Here is an 18,663-nt window from a genome sequence, read left to right as displayed (position 1 = left end):
CTGTAAAACTAGACGCTTGTCAGCTATTGGTGCACCATTATTGCTTAGTGTCTGAAGGACAATTTCACTCAGTGCTTCTAAGACTAGAAATTTCAAAACTTTTTATCTCACCCAGCTACCTCCTGACGGGTCCTAAATGCAGTAATTCCTTCAGACTCCTCTTTCATCTACCTAAGGGAAGCAATGCAGGAAAGGTAGAGAACACTGCAGAATAGCAGAGATCCTGGTGATCATTCTCCCATCAGTGAAAAATATAAGACCTCCTTGGGCAGGCCAAAGCATGTGGAATTCTCACATCAGAGGAATGCCTGAATGATTTGGCTCCAGCACTACATTTAAGTATCTAAAACAGTAGAGCTCTGTCTGTCCTGCTCCTGTCACAATTCTGTTAAAATGAGAGAATGCTGCTCAACAAAAGCAGTGTCTGCTGAAAAAATACAGCATTTGCAATTCTGGTTATTCAATACAGATGGACACCTTCCGTACAAATCTCTTCCAGCAGTGCAGTTAGCAATTACTGTTGGAAAAACAGCTTCTTTAGATAATTAGATACTTAAAATTTGAAGTTGTTTATGTTTATATAAGCACAGAAATTATTGGTGGAATTATGCAAACAAATCTGTCATGGACCATGAGCTCCTGTCAGGCTGCTAATGAAAGTAGTAAGCTATAATCTTTCTTTATAATGTTCTGTAATGACCATCATAACAAACCAATTTTTTTTTCCTAGTGCTGCACATTACCCTTCCCCCACTTTTTTTTCCTTCTCAGTATCAGTTTACAGTGACATATGCTTTTGGAAGACAAAAAAGATGGAGGAGATTTGAACATAGCACTCTTCACTACATTGACACCAAAAAGTTTAAATTAAACAAAAAGTCAGTATTTCATTGTCAATTCGACTCTGTAGTTAAGCAAATTTATGGATTTTGTTAAGGTACATTTTGTCTTTACTTAAAATTTGCTTTGGAGATGCATGAAAGATGCATTTACCTCTTTTTTTCTTACTGGAAAGCTGTGAAGCCCACTAACAGTCTTTCATCAGAAATATTAATTGTCCTCTGTGACCAACACTTGCTGTTGACACAATATCCACGCACACTTGCTAAGAAGAGATTCTGCATCTGGACAGTGTTCAGACACATCCTTTCCTCACACAACATCTTCTTTTTGTCAAAGATACAACTGTACATAATGAATTGCTCTGCTTTTAGGACAAAGTATAGATCTCCTATGAAATCTGAGCATACCAGTGCTATCTGGACACTGAAACAAGTTATAAAGGAAACATCTGTTGATTCTCAAACATACCAAAAATCCTAAAACCACTATATTGACTGAAGGAACTACAGACCAGCCAGTTATGCTGAATATCATCTTATTTTCTCTGGATATATGACAGTGCAAACTTTTGGCTGAAAAAATATTTCAACCAAATGCTAAAAGCTTTAGCTTTAATTTCCTTAGTAGAAGATCTTCATTGCCAATGTAAAACACATGCCACATGTTTTAATCACACAACTGTGTGACAAACCAAGCTAACTGCCTTTCAGTTTTATAGTCCAAACAAAATCTAAACATGATTTTATCCATAAAATTTATGTAGTGCTCTGAAATTATCTGGAACATGTGAGACAGACACACAATAATGAATCAAAGTAGGAAAAAAAAAAATCACATAATTTGTTGCAGCTTGTTCATTGATGAACAGCAATAACAGTTATATATCCCAAAGTAATACTCATGTACTTATCCCTCTCATCTTTATGAAGCACTTAAAAGATGAAAAATCCTCTAAGTGCAGAGCACTTACTGTAATGAAAGTAAATACAGACACACGGACATAAGATAGGCTATTGCTGATTTCTTCTACCATGGTAAAACGCAAATCATTACTGACTTGTCATCAATATATCTCTATTTTTTATTCAACCACAGTAACTAGGATTTAATGCTTTCAAGACCACCAACATAAAGGTAACTGGCTGAAGAAGGAAACACTGATGATGTTAGAGGTGCAATTTATAGAGTACAGCTAGATGAGAATACAATAATATTATTTACTTCATGCTTTCACAGAACTGGGCATTGGGAAGTATTGAACATGCTGACATGCTAATAGCAAGATACGTGCACAGTCTGAAAAAAAGAAGCATACTGCTTTTGAGAACAGTCCTCTGAACAAAATCCACCTAACATGCTCTGTGCATGCCCTGGTGTGGCATCCTGTCTTGACTCAGACAATATATGGAATCACTGCACAATGCACAGAACTGGATAGTAGAATAGTGCAGAAGATGCACAATGAAGAAGAGTTATGATGGCACGTATCCATCTGCTCATGCAATATGCTACCAAAACATCAAATACTACATTTTTGACTGTGTCCTGAATAGAAACAAATGTGAAAGTAAAAATCTTCATGGGCAACATGCTTCTGCTAGGAATTGTGTCACTTCTCATGCAAGCCTTAAAAAAAAAAAAAAAAAAAGTAAATAAGAAGTTCTCATCCTTCTCTCCAAATAATTGATTGCTGTCAGAGCTCTAATCTAATATTAGGTGAGCTCATCTTTTTTTCTGCCTTGGAGCCATTTTAACTTAATATTGCTCTCCTTCCAGAACCATGAGAGAATACAGACACCCTTAGCCACTACAGATGCTGCACTGATATTTTACTTCATCTGCTTGCTATAAAAGTCATCAATATCGCTCTGCTCTTGAAAAGACCTTTTCTAAGAAAAATGAAAACAAATTGCTGGCATTAGATCAAACTTTGATCTCTGAGGCCCAAAGTGGGAAAACCAAAATCCAAGCTCCCAACTGGTGCTTTGAAAGCTTCCAAAAGCCCCTTCAAGAAGGCAAACTTTATATTTAATAAAGCATTTTTCCAGACTGATAATGCCATGTGAGCAGTCAATAAGCCCAGGCAGCCAGCCTGGCTTTGGGAGGGCCTACCTGCACTTCAGCCATGAGCAACGTGAGCTCCTCATAGAAATCATTCCTAAAATCAGCTTTTTGCTTGCCTCTTTCCCAGCTGTTCCCCCTTCCCATCATCAATACCCTCTACCTGTGCTCTGTTTCACCAACTCTGTTCTCTGTTACATCTCCCTTTTGCCATCCCTAGTCACCTCCAGCACAAGCACGACCTGCTCCCCGCTGTTCCGGAGCACAGTACGGAAATGGTGGTCTGAAATACTCAGTCTGCAGTTGCTATTTTCCAATCAAGTACACATTTCTAGGAAGGTTTAGAAGTGTTTTTCTTTCTTATGTTTTCCTAGCGTGGTTTCTGAAGGAAAAATTTGTGTGATTACCTTCCTCAAATAACCCCCAGAGTAACTTTGCTCAGTGTCTACTTTCTATCAGGTTTGACAGATGGAAGCTGAGAGGACATGATGTTTCTTTTGAAGGCACATAAAAGTCAGTGGCTTGAAGGAGAAACATGCCACAAATACACAGCAGAAGCTACCAGTTATCTGCAGTATGCAAGTGTCCATCCCTGGACACCCGACCACTGAAATTTCAGTGATCACTTCATATCCTTTCAGTGATCAACTATGACCATGAATGTCACCACCATTTAACAGACCTAATGTGCTCCTGACACTCTCCAATTCCTGCCACAGAAGCAACTTTTAACATTACGAAGTTGGTAACACAATCTGTATTGGCTCAGCTAAAACTATGTCTGCAGATACTCAGTAACTTCCCAGATTCCAGTCAAAATTTCAAGTTATGTGTGTACAAACAGGAGAAAAGGGGAAGAAGAGATTTACAAAACTAAACAAAACACCAGAAACATAGGATGGAATTCACTTTGCTGTAGGCTGTTGTTCCTTTTCTTTGGAGACATGGAGCAGTACTGAGCCACAACAGCAACCATATCCTGATGGCACAAGGGGGATAACATCTCCATCCTGGTGCACATCCAAGCTGACCCAGCTCAGGAGCCTACCTTCATGAATTGATCCTTGCATCATATCTCAAGGAAAAGATATGTAGGAACCTTCAAGCTGCTTCCTGGAATGCCTGTCATATGCTCAGACAAGATGTATCTGAGCACAAAGGGATGAAGCAGCTTGAGGAATTTGTTCCCAGTCAAGTCTCAAGATTTGAGAATAGCTAAACGCTTGCAATTGCCACAGCAGGGAGTCTAAACCGTAGTCAAAATGTTTTCATTTTGAAACGAGATAAGAATAATGTTTCCAAGTGAGCAGGCAGCTGAAAGAGTGAATAGCAGGAAAAGACTGATGCGCCAGAGATTTTACAGTCTCCTTGATTCACATTTTCCAAACATCCACAGAAAATGATGCAGTCAACAGAAACAAAATTTGTATTTGCATCTCTGCACTGTCTGTACTCAAATGTAATGGCTACTGTGCTACAATATATCTTTAAAATTATGACAACCTCAAGATCAAAGAGCTGAATTGTCTCCAGAACATCACTTAAGCATTTCAGAAAATCTTCTTTGCCCTTCATTTACTATAAGCCCCACTATGCTACAGATGCAGCATTAAACTGATAAATATGCTTTCATAATAACATAGCAAAGCCAGATGTCTTTTAAGTTGATTTGTATTTGGGTTCAAAGATCCACTATATTGAGATAATAAATATGGTGCCAGACCGCCAGGCATGAGAAGCTACAAGAGACAGATGACCTTTGTGCAATATCTCACCTCCTTTCTCAGGAATGTAGAAATAGAAAGTTAGGAAAGCAGACACTGATAGCCACCACAATTACCATCCAAAACAACATCATTTTTATTAAAGCATAGAGCAGCTTTAAAAAAAAAAAAAAAAAAGAGTAATCAGTTGCTTAGTTATAGCTGTGTTTGCTGTGTCTTTGTTTCCGTAAGCGCCTGAGAGAACATGAACAAAATTGCCAGCAGTCACATTACAAAGACAGGGTGACAGGCTGGATGACCCTGTAAGTCTTGTTCACATCTTGTGTCTGGGTTCTTGACTTGCATCTTAAAAGGCTTTCCTATCAATGCCTTTGCAGGAACCTGCTATGCCATTCAGAGGAGTTTCTGTCAAACTCAGGCAGAAAGACGAATGCTTTACCCTACCCGGCATGTCTGTAATTGCAAGCCCTACCAGGAAGCAGCACCACCTCCTTGGGGTTACTATTAGAGACATTACGTGAGTGAAGGTTTCCACTAAAGAAACAGACAACTGATGACTTAAACAAACACCTCCAAAGCCAGAAGAGCTGTTTATTCGTTTGAAATGCAAGGACTCTTCCACAGGCATAACCCCTGCCCTCCCCAGCATGCACCTACCCATCTCTGCCTATGTCTCTCTTACTCTGGTGTCATCAGGAGTAGCATGACACAGCAGGAAAAGAGACCGGTTCACTGTGAGACCTGCTACTCACTCTCTTACAGTGTAACGGCCCCCCTTCCAGCCGGACATTCCTGTAGAACTGCTCCCTCTGGCCCCAACCTCAAGGACCACCTCACTGCTTCCCAGGCCCAGGTACAGCAGAAGATGGTAGAGCACAACCAAGACAAACACAACCAAGCACCAACTTGGTCTGCGCTGCTACAGATCTTTGGCATGGGGCTGAAACATGTCATTTGACAAATGCTTTGTGGAGTTTGAATGATGAAAGGTAAAACCGTGCCTTGAAGATGTATTGTGATTGCTTGTGTTCTCCCTGTGCCCCTGTCATGTGGAACACCAAGGATATGGCACTGCATACAGGACAGCAGTGGTGGAGAATGCAATCTCCATTCTTCCATTGCTTGGTATCTCCAAGCAAAGAGTTTCTCAATTTTCAACATATTTTCAAAGAAAACAGCAACCAACTTTCTCCACTATTTTTCAATTCACAATTAAAACACAACCAATAAGTTTCATAAGCAAAAGGCGCTGTGAGTAGATGGAGAAATGAATAACAGATGTAAATACCTGCTTGCTGTGCAGTCTGTGGGATTTGTTGACTCCGCTGTGCATTGTACTGAACTGAGGCAATGGGTCTGTACTGCTGAGTTGTTGAGGTAGGGTACTGACCAGATGGGTAATAATACACTGGCATCTGCAGGGAGAGAGAAATAGAGACAACAGAACCTAACTATGTACTCTGAAACTCTTTAGTGTTTTAGATTTACAAAACAAAACAAAAAAAGGAAGAACAGCATGAGTTAAAGTAAATAGGTCAACAATAACTGATCAAGAGGAGAGATTTGCATCACATCTCTTCAAGCACTGCTGGTTGCTTTCAGCTCTGCTAGGAAAAGGGCTGCTACACAGTTTGCTCTCCGGTGCTTTAAGAAATAGATGGAAAAAAGTGGCAGTGAGAGGAGACAAAAATACATGATGCATATGCAAAAAACTACACACAACCTTAAGAAATCGCTGTGAAACATCAAATGCTGCAGAAAAATGAATGCAAGTGACACCATTCATATCAACATAATACACAGAGAGAGCATATTAAACCACAAAGTGAATGCTGGAGGACATGGACAGTTTGAAGCAAAACTGGAGTAAAAAAATATATAGGTGAGATAGCAGGAAAGATAGAATGCATACTCCTGTGATACTTGTACAAAGCTATTATTAAATTCCTACTTTTATTAGCTACATCCTTATGTCAACATTTCCCTTTTAAGCTTCTTTCATAGTTGGTGTGCAAAAACAGTCATAGTGGTTTTCTTGCCGGAGCAAAGGGTAGGCATCAATCCAGCAAGTTCTGCTAAGGGGGCTTCTTTTTTCTATTGTTACTACAGAACAACATGTACAACTTCACCTCATCATGTAGCTGAACATGAAGGCTGAGGGTGACTGGAGCTAAAGATTTTTCCTGTACTAGCTATATCGCCATTACTGAGGCATCTGAGCTAAACAGTTTTCAACTGACCCCTGGCAAGTTCAAAGCACTCAAAATTTTTCATTTTCAGCTGCAGTTGATTCTGCAGGTACCAAAGTTCAAGAGCTTATGGTACCAAACTGCAGAGGGAAGCAGGCTTCAGTGATGCTTCCCTCATGACTTCCACCACATCTATCAGCATTTCTTTATAAATCATGCAGTATTTATCCTACTCAGACACTTCTGCAAAATCATACAAAATGCCTTTGGTTTTTTTCTTGCACATCTTAGGACTACTTTTGCCATTTTTATTTCCATGGAGGGAATGGCTCTGGAGGAGTTGAACAATTGATTATCCACAAAATTTGAAATTCAAATTGTTCAAGTTGAACTATTTAATTATCCATTAAAAAAATATTAGTGAAGTTAAGGTAAGTGCATAATTTTGTATACAGAAAGGACATCTGAAAGCTGAGAAGAGGATATGGATGGCTAATTGGGCAAGCAAACACTAATCAACAACTGCAGTGGAAAAAGTATTGAGATAAACACAACTGGACTAGATGATGTTGCTGAAGTGAAACCCACATACAGACTGATAATTAATATCACCTGTCAATCAAGAAGTTGAATTCCCATTTGTTTTTCAAGAATTACTTTTTTTCTCTTACATCAGAGGAAATCACAGAGCTTTTTTGCTTTTGTTTTTCTCCTCTATATGATATCAGCTAGATTCAAACACATACGAAGAAGACACAAATGTTTTGATTGGAAAATGTTGTGAACTATCCTCCTTCCAGACAACACAGGTGACAACTAATGGCTACAGCTGTTGAGTCATTTGTTTTCTTGGAGAGTAAAGTAACAAAAGCAAAACTTGTGAAAAAGGCAAAAAGTACAATTAAATTGTTTCTCTGCAAAGAAAAGCCATAGGGTATCAGGAAAGTAGACCCAGACATTTAGGGTACCTCAAAACAGTGTAAGTAAGGGATTGGGCCATTTTATCACACTAAACTCATCATGTGGAAACTGGATAGCTCTCAGCGAGACACAGAAATAGCAGAGTTAAACAAGGTGAGAGGACTCAAGCTTAGTAAAGTCACTGAAAATAGTTGATCCTGCCTTGAAACAGAGGAACAGATCTCAATTTTTAAATAACTATTATTTTTATTACACTGTGCTACACATTAAAGGATATTAAACCTCTCTGGAAATACTCCCACTCGTCTTGACTGCAGCTTTCAAAGGATTTAAATTTATTTGATTTACCTTAAGCTTCCTAATTTTCCTTGTGCAGACATACCTCTAGATATTTGAAAACACGAGTGTGTATGAATTGTCTCTCATGGAAAGAGACTGTAGGTACAAGCTTTGAAATGCAGCCTAAACAGTATAAGTTTTGAAGTGAGCTTTATAGTTGAACATCTACAGAATCTGTACTTACACTGAAACTCTGAGTGTATTTGGAATTATTATTTTTTAACCACACATTAACCTTTCAGAATTAGTGAAAGAGTTTTCTCTCATCTTCTCAGTTCACTGGGATCTAAAACATTTGTTATATACTCCATTTAGAAGCTTTTCAGAGTGTAATCTATCACCCTGAAAGACGTTAGTGGTAGGAGTACTGGGTAAAAAATCATTTAATTTATAAAGATTGATGGATGAATTTGCTAGTAATCACACACAAGCTGAAAAGAAGAGACCAGGCCTTAAAAGAATGGCTTGGTGTAAAATATAAACATGAATATAATAGGTCTTCAGTGACTGAGGAGTCTGGAAGGATCCATTTTCATTTATCTTGAGTACATCAATACCTCAGCAGTTGAGACAAGTTATTTGTTCTTTTAGATATTACATTAGTGAACAGTGAAATTAGAGGAGCTGGAAGTAAATACTGCTTACACTGTCTACTCAGACCCTTCTGAATTTTTCAGTTTTTCATTACATCAGCATTACTACTAACATTGCTCATGTTCTCTCCAAATAAACATGTTACCTTTCTGTTGAAGCCTACTGAAAAGTCAACTTATTTTTGAATTACTTTCCCATGTGAATACAGTCTAAACCAGAACCTTTAGCAAGCATAATGTATTTTAGCAAGTATAGCATATATCATTTACAGAACTGAAAAGTTCTGACAAGTAGATCAATTCAGCTATATGGTTATCCTAAAAAAGCTCACACATCTGAGACCATAATCTAAGAAGATGCTGTCTTTTCTAGCCAATAGATTTTACTCCATTGTCTTAATTGTTGATGTAGAAAAAAATCCCCTCTCTGTAATAATTACCCTTAAAATATTTGACAAGTGATCATTTCCATTGGAGACATTCTCAAGGTGAATCTCCTCTTTATTTGGATGCTGACCATTCATACATGTCTGCGTTTAGTCTTTTTTATTTAACTTAATCTGCAACAGGAGCAGGCACATTGCTTCCAAGACACCCATAGCCATGAACCACCATCATTTTTTCTCCTTTCATTATGCTATGTCTCTACATGATGGGCAATGACTCAACACAGCACTGGCTTTCTGCTTTGTTCCATCCACCTACAGTTCAAAAGCCCTTTGTTAGCCTAGGTCTCTCAGACTATTCTCTAACAGCTTCCTTTAAATTATTAGGTACATTGTTTATTTTCTTGTTGTAGGTATACAATTCCACACTTCTTTTGGACTGATTTTTACTTTCCTAGCTTATCTCCCTGCTGACTCACAGCATGATTCTGCCAACTCATAAGCATTGCTGATATTCAATTAGGTTTGAATTAACACCTTCACCCGGATGATTAGTGATGCTGACACTATTGCTAATGGCAGCTACGATTACCTAAAATTGGAGAAAAGACAACAGAAACCACAATAATGTCTTGAAGCATGGAGGAACATTTATTTCCAGTATAGTTACTGACTGGACTACATCTTTCATTAAGCATTTCTCTCTTCCCTCCATTCTCCATAACAAGTGCAAGAATAGTAACAGAAAATAATGGCCCGTGTGCAACACCTGCAGGCACTTCCACCAATACGATTTATCAGATCATTAAGACCCACCCACATGTAGGAATTCTGCCTTCAGATTAACTCCCGACCTTTTTTTATGTCTCTCACTGGAGCCATGCTATGAATAAAGATTTTGCCTCATGGCAGCTGCAGAGTCTCTAGGAGGTGGGATTCTGAAAAGAGCCAGCTCAAATTAATGATGACAAAATTCATTCAGGTGAAAAATCCTTCAACCTGTATTATTTCTCCCAGCCTCTCCAAGAATTCCTACTATCTCACTTTTGGATATCACTTTGCCAGTACAACTTTCCCAAAGAGCTACAGGTGGAAGTAACTTAAATGAGTGCATGCCTTGTCATTATCACAGTATTTACAGTTTTCCCCATCTCTTCATTTGCAGAGGCAGAAACAAGAAGAAGCAAATGTTGAGCAATGACAACTACCAATGACAGAACGCTTCCAAAAAGTAATGTGGGCCCTTATTGGCAGCGCTCGAGCCCCTAAGTGCTACAGAAGATTCATCAGACAGAGAAGAAAATTGAGAAAGTGAAGATGATTGCTATTTGTGATACAGAAAGCAAATAGGAATTTACTGCTAAAAGTCTCTTTCAGCAAACACAGACTAAGGGTTTTTTTGCCAGCTGGCTGAACAAAGACAGATTGCTATTTTCAGGTTATTAAATCATGACTTGGCTGTTAAACTGAAGAACAGCTGTAAAGAAAGATGCAGCATAATATGTATAAGGGGTCCTCTCATCACTTCTTAGGCAAGCTCTTCTGAACTCAAGTCTGCTTCTGTTTTGATACAGAATCTCAGAGCGCGGTTGTACAGCCATATTTTCTTGAACTTTGATACAAAAGCTAATAATAAAAAACAGTACCTTTGGGTTTGTACGCTTGGAGAGCTTTTGCTTCTCCTTTCAGCCCACAAAGGAAATGCTCATACTCACAGTACTTCTACCCAAATTTTTGTTGCTCCCATTTTCCGACAGCACAGAGGGCTCCACAGCCAATCTACTAGAACCTCATAAGCAATGCGTTTATGGGAACTAATTAGCCATTAGAATCAAGCCTCCTTTTTACTGGTATAAATCCAAAAGAAACATTCAAGATATAAAAGTGCTTTTACATTGATTACTTTGCATTGATTAATGCATCACAATGTTTGCATGCATTACTACCCCTTTTACTCTTTTTGGTTTTAAGCCTCTCTCAGACTACCTGACTTGGCATCTGAAACCAGCCTAGTGTTGCATCTAAGTCCAGAAGAGTAATAAGAGATTCATACTGGGAATAAGTCAGTGCCGCAGTCAAGTTGTGTTGTAACTGGGGAAGGGCAGCATGGCAAACTGAACTGGTAAGGCTGTTAAGGGAACTTGCAATGGAGAAACTATTTCCCAAGGTTTTGCTTAGCTTTCTGTAAGAGACAGCCCCCATTTGCCCTATGCATGCTAAGAGTAGCCCACAAACCACCATGCCCTATTCTACATCAGGATTTCCCATCTGTCTATTCTGATGCAAAAAAGCTGCTGCCCTGCCTCCCTCCCCAGCAGACCGAGACCACTGTACTTTCACAATACACAGGCATGGGCAGTAGGGCCTGACCTCCACAAGCCCTCTTCCACAGGTATCTGAAAAAGATGGACTTTTTGGAACAGTGACAATTTGGAGATGAATGGCATGCATATGCAACAGACACAGAGGAAGCTGTCAGCTCTGAGTTTCACACACTTATACCCCTTCCTGGGGATGAATAATTCCTAAAGGAAGCAATGAAAGTTGCTGCAAACTCAGAAGATATTTCTTTTGCCTTCAGTAACGCTCTAATGTATTATGATGCAGGAGCAAAGTCCCAGTATGCACCACATTTGGGGTATGGACACAGCACCCAATAGACACACGGTTAGCACAGTATTGGTCCTACACCAGCCTACAGATAAAAAGGCACCTCCTCCTTACATCTCCTTTCAGAGAGTTTCTGCCTCATCACTAACAATAGAATAAGTATTAATAATGAGAGAACACAGCTTCACAAAGAGACATTAAACTGGTCTGGGTGAAAATCCTGCACTCAGTTACCCATCAGCAGGGTGAGGTCTCACCACTCAGACCTCAGATGAACAATGCATGACAGTGTTCAGCAAGTGGCTGTGAAGTAAGCTCAGAAAAATATAAACATTGATAAGATCCCCCGTCAGTCTTTTCTTTGTAATAAACAGTCTCAGATCTCAGACTTTCCTCGTGAGGGAAGTGCTCCAGACCTCTGACCGTTTTTGTAGCCCTCCGCTGGACTCGATCTAGAAGTTCCCTGTTGTTCTTGGACTGAGGAGCCCAGAACTGGACACAGTATTCCAGGTGTGGCCTCACCAGGGTAAAGAGAGTAGAGAGGGAGAAGAATCTCCCTCGAACTGCTGCCCACATTCTTTTTAATGAATCCAGGATACCATTGGCTTTCTTGGCCACAAGGGCACACTGCTGACTCATGGTCACACTCTGTTGTCCATCAGGACTCCTAGGTCCTTCTCCACAGAGCTCCCTTCCAGCAGGTCAGCCCTAACCTGTACTCATCCATGCAGTACATACCTTCCCAGGTACAGGACTCTACATTTGCCCTCGTTGAACCTCATCAGGTTCCACTCTGCCCAACTCTCCAGCCTGCTCAAGTCTCACTGAATGGCAGCACAGCCTTCTGGTGTGTCAGCCATTCCTCTCAGCTTCATATCATCAGCAAATTTACAGAGGGTGGACTTTACCCCTTCATCCAGGCTGTGGATGAAGGTGTTGAACAAGACCAGACCCAGTACCAAACCCTGAGGAACACCACTAGCTACAGGCCTCCAACCACACTCTGCACCACTGATCATAACCCTCTGAGCTCTGCCAGTCAGCCAGTTTTCAATCCACCTCGCTTTCCACTCATCTATCCCGTGCTGCCTAAGCTTATCTATGAGGATGTTATGGGAGACAGTTAAAAAGCCTTGCTGACATCAAGGTAGACAACATCCACAGGGGGCTACCAGATCAGTCAAGCATGATTTTCCTTTGGTGAATCCACGTTGCTACTCTTGATAACCTTTTTTTTCTTCCACTTGCTTGGAGATGACATCCAGAATAAGGTGTTCCATGTATGCCATGAGTGCCGTAGAAGCAATCGAGAAATGTGGGTTACCAGAAGTGTTGTGAAGCTTGGTTAAAGGATGCTTGAAAGCACTGAAGACATCAAGAGTTAGATGTGAGGAAAGACTGCTGGACAACCCCTGCTTATTCACCTATCAAAACAGCCTGGACCGGGCGAGGAACGCATTAGGGGATTCTGCTTTTCAGATCATCTTTTCACCTCAAGATTTAGAAAAAAATTCTACATTTGACAAACACTGAAATCCTTTCCTAGCAGTCTTTTCCATTAAAAAAAAAAAAAAAAAAAGTCAGTTTTAAATTTGAGCTCCTAAATATTATTTTTCATAGGCCTTTTCTCAGAAAAATGGGTGTAGAGCTTATAACAACAGATACAAGGGATGTCACAGTCCTCTGTGGGATGTGAGCATCAGTATTTCTTCTTTTTATTAATTAGTGAGGCACTAGATCTTTAGCCCACTTAAAGAACTAAAAAAGCACAAATTCTTCAGAAAGATGGCAACATGGAATTGTGGTAACAAAGACAATTACAGATTTTTGCTAGGAAGTTAAAAGCAAAGAAGCACTAGAATTTTTAAATTCCTTTGCACTAAATAAATAATGAGTTTTTTAACTTCATTTTTTGAATACTTTCTTCAAAAACAGAAAAAAACAGGAGACATAGTATTAACAATTTGATTTAAACTCTACTTTAAAATTGTATCTATAATTGGATAAGAAATTTGGCTTTTTCAAGTGTATGCTTTGATAATAGGCCAGAAAGTCATCTGTGCATTTTACTTCTTGACAGTAATCACTTTCAATATTCTGTAAAGGTACCCAGGAGACAAGTAGAGATGTTTGGCAGTGAACAGAAAAACATTATCAGTCTTCAAGAAGACAGTAAAAATTACTGATCTGTGACATCTCACATGTTCAAGTCAATTAAATATGATTAACGACTACCTGGGCTGGTGTGTATGGTGCTCCTGATATATACAAAGAAAAAGGACTGTGGATATTTACTTACCCTCCTCCTCCATATTCATCTGCAGATGTGTCCTGTAGTTCAAATACACATTCAGAAAATGGTTTGGGGATAAGGAAGGAATTGCTGAAACCCCAGAACCGATAGAGGCTTTGCAAGTTTCCTGCTGCCTGCAAATCTGCTAAACCTTTACCAAGGCAGGAAAAAAGTCACAATAATATTTTGGAGAATATCCTGGAGAATATTTTTAACATTGTCTTTCAGATTTTACAATGAGCACCGTGCCACACTGGCAACAGAAAGAAGAGGAGGTTCTGCCTACCTGAGCAGGTGGTGGTGGCTGTTGCACAAAGCCCTGGGGTGGCGGTGGAGGCTGCAGCACTTGCTGGGACACTGGTGGACCTGAACCTGTAAAGCCTCCTGGGGGAAGCTGTTGAGTTGGGGAAGCCATGATGTAACCCGTCTGCTGGGCAGGCTGCTGTAGAATGGGTGACGGGTAGACAGGACCTGAAGGCGATTCGGGGTTGTCTCCAGATGACTGACGACTTAAGCTCATCTGGTTAAACTGGGTGGTCATGTCATCACGCTGCGGGGCAAAAGTCAGTAGAAAACGATGTAGACATGATGTCTGCAGTAGATGTTTAAGCAAATCAGCAAAACAAAATAGGTTCAAACAGAGCATGGGGGGAAAAGGAGTTGCTCAGCTCGAGTAAGTGCCAAACTTTGCAGAGATATCTAGAAAGAATGGAGGCAATTAAAACGAGAATGACTTTAAGTGCTTTGACAAAGGCTGCAAGTTGGTTGGCATGGCCTGACACAAAAGCCAATTATTTTGGCTTTTACCCTCCCCATGTCCTTTTTTTTTTTCCCCCAAATGTCAGTGAACTTTACAGTGTTCAGAAGATGACATTTTCAATAAAAAGGGCATGAAAGTAACTTTTTGATGAATACCTTTTCGCCAAACACAAAATTCCTCATCCAAAGACATGGTGGTAATTTCACCTGTTTTTCAAAATGATCCCAACAGGAATTCAGGTGCAGATCTTTTCCTTTTTGGACCGTTTTGATAATCCAAGGTTGCAAATATAGAGAAGGTAAAAAAGCTAAGCCTTTGGTTCTTATTTCAAAACTTCTAATGCAGCGTTGGAAAGAAACAAGTTCTATTTGACTGCAGAGGGGAAAAAAAGTCTGTGGTAGGATGAACAAACCACGTTAAGTCAATGGCCCTAGGTCTTGTTACATGGTAATGATAGAAGGATTCTAGACAGTATCTGTTCAGTCTTGCAAAAAGATTCATTGAAAATCAGCTCTCAAGTTTATTCCATGAAGGTGAAAGAATTATAAATCTGGATCTCTACATCTTCATTTGTGCCCAGATTACAAGACTTTTAAATGTCCAAGATAAAAGTGTATTTTATATAGTAATACATTCCTAATAAAACTATCTCGTGTGCTAATATGCAGCTTTCTTATTCTCCCCCCTCAGGGATGGGCGATAAGCAATGCAAAAATCATTTATATTTAAAACATCAATTTCGTTTTATAAATGGACTGTCTTTCATTATATTGACATTCCTGTGGTGTTTACTCTCCAAAGCCATCCTGCACAATGTATTTACCTGCAGGAAACTTCAGAATAGAAAAACATGGCTTTTTGTGGTGAACACAGCAACAAGCACTTGCTCCACAGACTCACCCTTCTGCTCTGCAAAAGGATAATATGGGCAATCATTTTAAACACTCCTGTCCAGAGCTTCATGAGGCATAAGAAAGATTGCTATTACCTTTAGTGACACACTCCATTCATATTCAGACACATAAGTGGTCTATCTGAAGTCATTTCTTTAAAAAGGTAAGATATTTGTTACCTGGATGGCAAATGACTATAAGCAAATTCAATGAGAAACTTGATTGCGCCTGGAATGTCTTTGGATTTGCACAACAATTTGTACATACAATGTACATTAAATAGACACATTTTGTATTTGATAAAACTAACAGTTTCATAAAGAAGGGGAAGTTTCCCTATTAAGATGGTCTAACTTGGCTTTTTATGTTTTAGTGATTAGCACGAGAACTATCTGAGATGCATGGGAGATACTTTTCAAGGAAATTATCACTGAGATATCCAAATTCTGTTCAGCACCAGACATGTTTTCTCATCCTTTAAGTGGTGCTGTTCACCTTCCAGGCATTAGGAATGCTATTCTAGCTGCAAGGATCCATTCAGCTTTGTTTCCATCTTTTACTATAACTAGGTGACATCTCCACCTTGAGAAAAATCGGTCATAAACAAGATTACCAGGGAAAATAACAAGGAAGAAAAAAAAAGATCTTGCAGTGCCTCTTAAAATGTCAGCTTTATTTTACTACAGTATAATCTTAGCGCTGTAAGCACCAAACCAGATTCAGACTCCAGAAGTGCACTCTGTTTATTTTTATTATACATGGGCCATTAGTGTTTAGCAGTGATGCACGATAGTATCACACCTTTGGCAGATGGCTCACCAATACTCTGTTTTTTAAGTGCTCTGGTATGATCAGGGAATAAATCTAGGCAGCAGATTTAATATACTGATAAAACAAAATTAAAGGATTTCCTAGAGCTTTCTTCTCCAGCTGCAGGCAGAGAAAAGGGATAATATCCAAATCTCAAATACCCGTTTCCTTCAGGCTCCTACTAACTAGGTAGATAGCCCTGCTCCAAACTTCACTGGCCAGGTTGGATAGCAAAAACCAGTGGGGACATTCTTACAAAATGCTTGTCAGTGCCCAAAAACGTTAAGGCCTAGAGGGATTTAGTTGGAGCTGCCCTGGGAGAAGCCCTTGCAGTCCTCCCCAGATGCTGTCGAGCATGCTCATGCTCACCCACCCGACTTCAAGGAAAGAAAATACAAAAGTCTTTAGTACCACAGAAAACTGCTGCGTTGGAGAGACTGGCAGGAGGTGCTGGGGAGGATAAGAAACTGCTGGATATTGGACTGACTGAGAAGATGGCTGCATTGCCTGAACAGGCTGCAAAATAAACACAGTGAAAGACAATAAATACAACCCACTTAGAAAAAGAGATAACAACAACAACAAACTCTGTTTCTGAGAACAAAGGTCTCAAACACAGCTCTGAAAATGCAGGTGACTCATCGCCAGAAGAGAACAAGAGGTCAGGTACTCTGATTTTAGTCCTCATTTTATCTTTCCACAAACAATTCTTTAGTACAGACTTTTCTCCTTATTTTCTTATATTTGGTGGCTGCTAGATGAAGTAAAGCCATAGCTACACCTTCTCATGACTGATGTGAAGCAAAGCCAAATTATAATTTTACATTTAATTTACAGAGATAAAATGGAAGAGCGGCACAGTGTAAGTTTACATTTGGATTTTGCTGATAATGACTGATTTAACTCAGTGTGTCACAGGCAAAGGAATAATGATTGTAAAGCTGCTCTGGCAGAACATAATAGCTAGAAAAAATTAGCAAAAAACAGGCTGCAAATTAATGACAGAGACAGGTCTGTCAGCTCAGAGCAGATGTTTACTTAAGTGAAAAAACAATTTTCTACAGCACTGTTGTTGCCCTGGAACAGCTTTACCTATTTCTTTTATTTTAATCTCTCGTTAAACTTGACTCTTACAGAGGTTTGGAACCACCACCTTCTTCTATAACTGCTGAGACCAAATGAAGAAATGAGAGCCACAAACATCAGTGCAAACACAGTAACATCAAAGCAACTGCAGTGATTTTAAACGTCTCTCAGGATAACCTGGGATGAAACTGTGCCCAGTTATAACAACACAAAAAAGCACAGCGGATCTTGGCTGCTCTTAGAGCAAGTAGGATATCGGATCCTTGCTGGAGTAATTCCCTTTGTCTGCCCTGTCTGTCCACCCTGAGTGAACAGATACGCGGAGTACAGTTTGGACCAGACCCAAGGTCTGCTGCCTGTGCTTACCCATCGCTGGCCATGTGCCATGGCCATCCAGGGCCCAGGGAGAAGAAGCACCATGGCACTAAGCCTAAACTCCTCTGCTATTTCCCTCTACTGCTGCAGCTCCAGAGCTTCTAGCTCAGAATGGGGTCATGGGCAGAGTATGGGGCAAGGGCAGAAGACAACAGGGGGTCTCTCTGAGGGCTAGGGCTGCGAGAGAGCTACCTACACAACAGGCCTGATGTAACTTGAATGGGAGAGTCAGCAGGGCCCCAAGCTGTACTTGAATTTTTGAACTCAACCCCACTGCTGTGGAAAGGGACAGGAAAAAGTCCAAAGCTGTTCACACAGCATCAGGATAAATTTGTGCGTGAAGGGCCAGAGCCATGGAGAAAGCACAGGGCCCTTGAAGATCCACCAAGTAGTCATGTTTTCTAAGTTTGCAGTTCAAATTCTCCACCTTCTCCTCCCACACTGTCATTCTGGTTGGGTTCCAGTTCTGCCCTCAGCGTGGCAGACTATACCTCAGGAATGGTGGTGATGAAAACCTCCGAGCCTATTTGGTCTGTGTAAATGTTCTGCATACAGTGTACCTACGTTGCATGCCTCAACTCTCATACCAAAGGAGGAGAAATCCATAATGAGAATAGTAATCTAAAATTCTTTTACACAGTCTATTAGCATTAGGGATCAAACTTGCTAAGTGTAGCTGTTAGTACAGTATAAGCCTACATGTGGATAAAAATAGAGGAAATGTGGAGAGTAATTAAACACTAGGAAGGAGAAATCATTAATATACATTCACCTTTATTT

At 40.0% G+C, this 18,663-nt stretch overlaps 1 protein-coding gene across 19 annotated transcripts in view; it reads right to left on the bottom strand.

The window, feature by feature from the left end:
- Window positions 1–18,663, bottom strand: part of ARPP21 (cAMP regulated phosphoprotein 21) — a 186,661-nt gene that overhangs the window by 29,968 nt on the left and 138,030 nt on the right. For 17 of the 19 annotated variants that reach the window (XM_010712996.4, XM_085226556.1, XM_085226553.1 and 14 more), the window contains 3 exons: window positions 16,834–16,938; window positions 14,246–14,509; window positions 5,917–6,043 (listed from right to left, as the gene is read on the bottom strand). In XM_010712996.4, coding sequence (XP_010711298.1) covers window positions 5,917–6,043; window positions 14,246–14,509; window positions 16,834–16,938 — 496 coding nt within the window. The remainder of the gene's footprint in view (window positions 1–5,916; window positions 6,044–14,245; window positions 14,510–16,833; window positions 16,939–18,663) is intronic. The other 2 variants (XM_085226564.1, XM_085226567.1) reach the window with 1 other exon arrangement.

This window comes from Meleagris gallopavo, chromosome 6 (assembly GCF_905368555.1).
Source record: "Meleagris gallopavo chromosome 6, MGAL_WU_HG_1.1, whole genome shotgun sequence".
Classification (NCBI taxonomy): Eukaryota; Metazoa; Chordata; class Aves; order Galliformes; family Phasianidae; genus Meleagris; species Meleagris gallopavo.
This window is presented reverse-complemented; position numbering and strand designations above follow the sequence as displayed.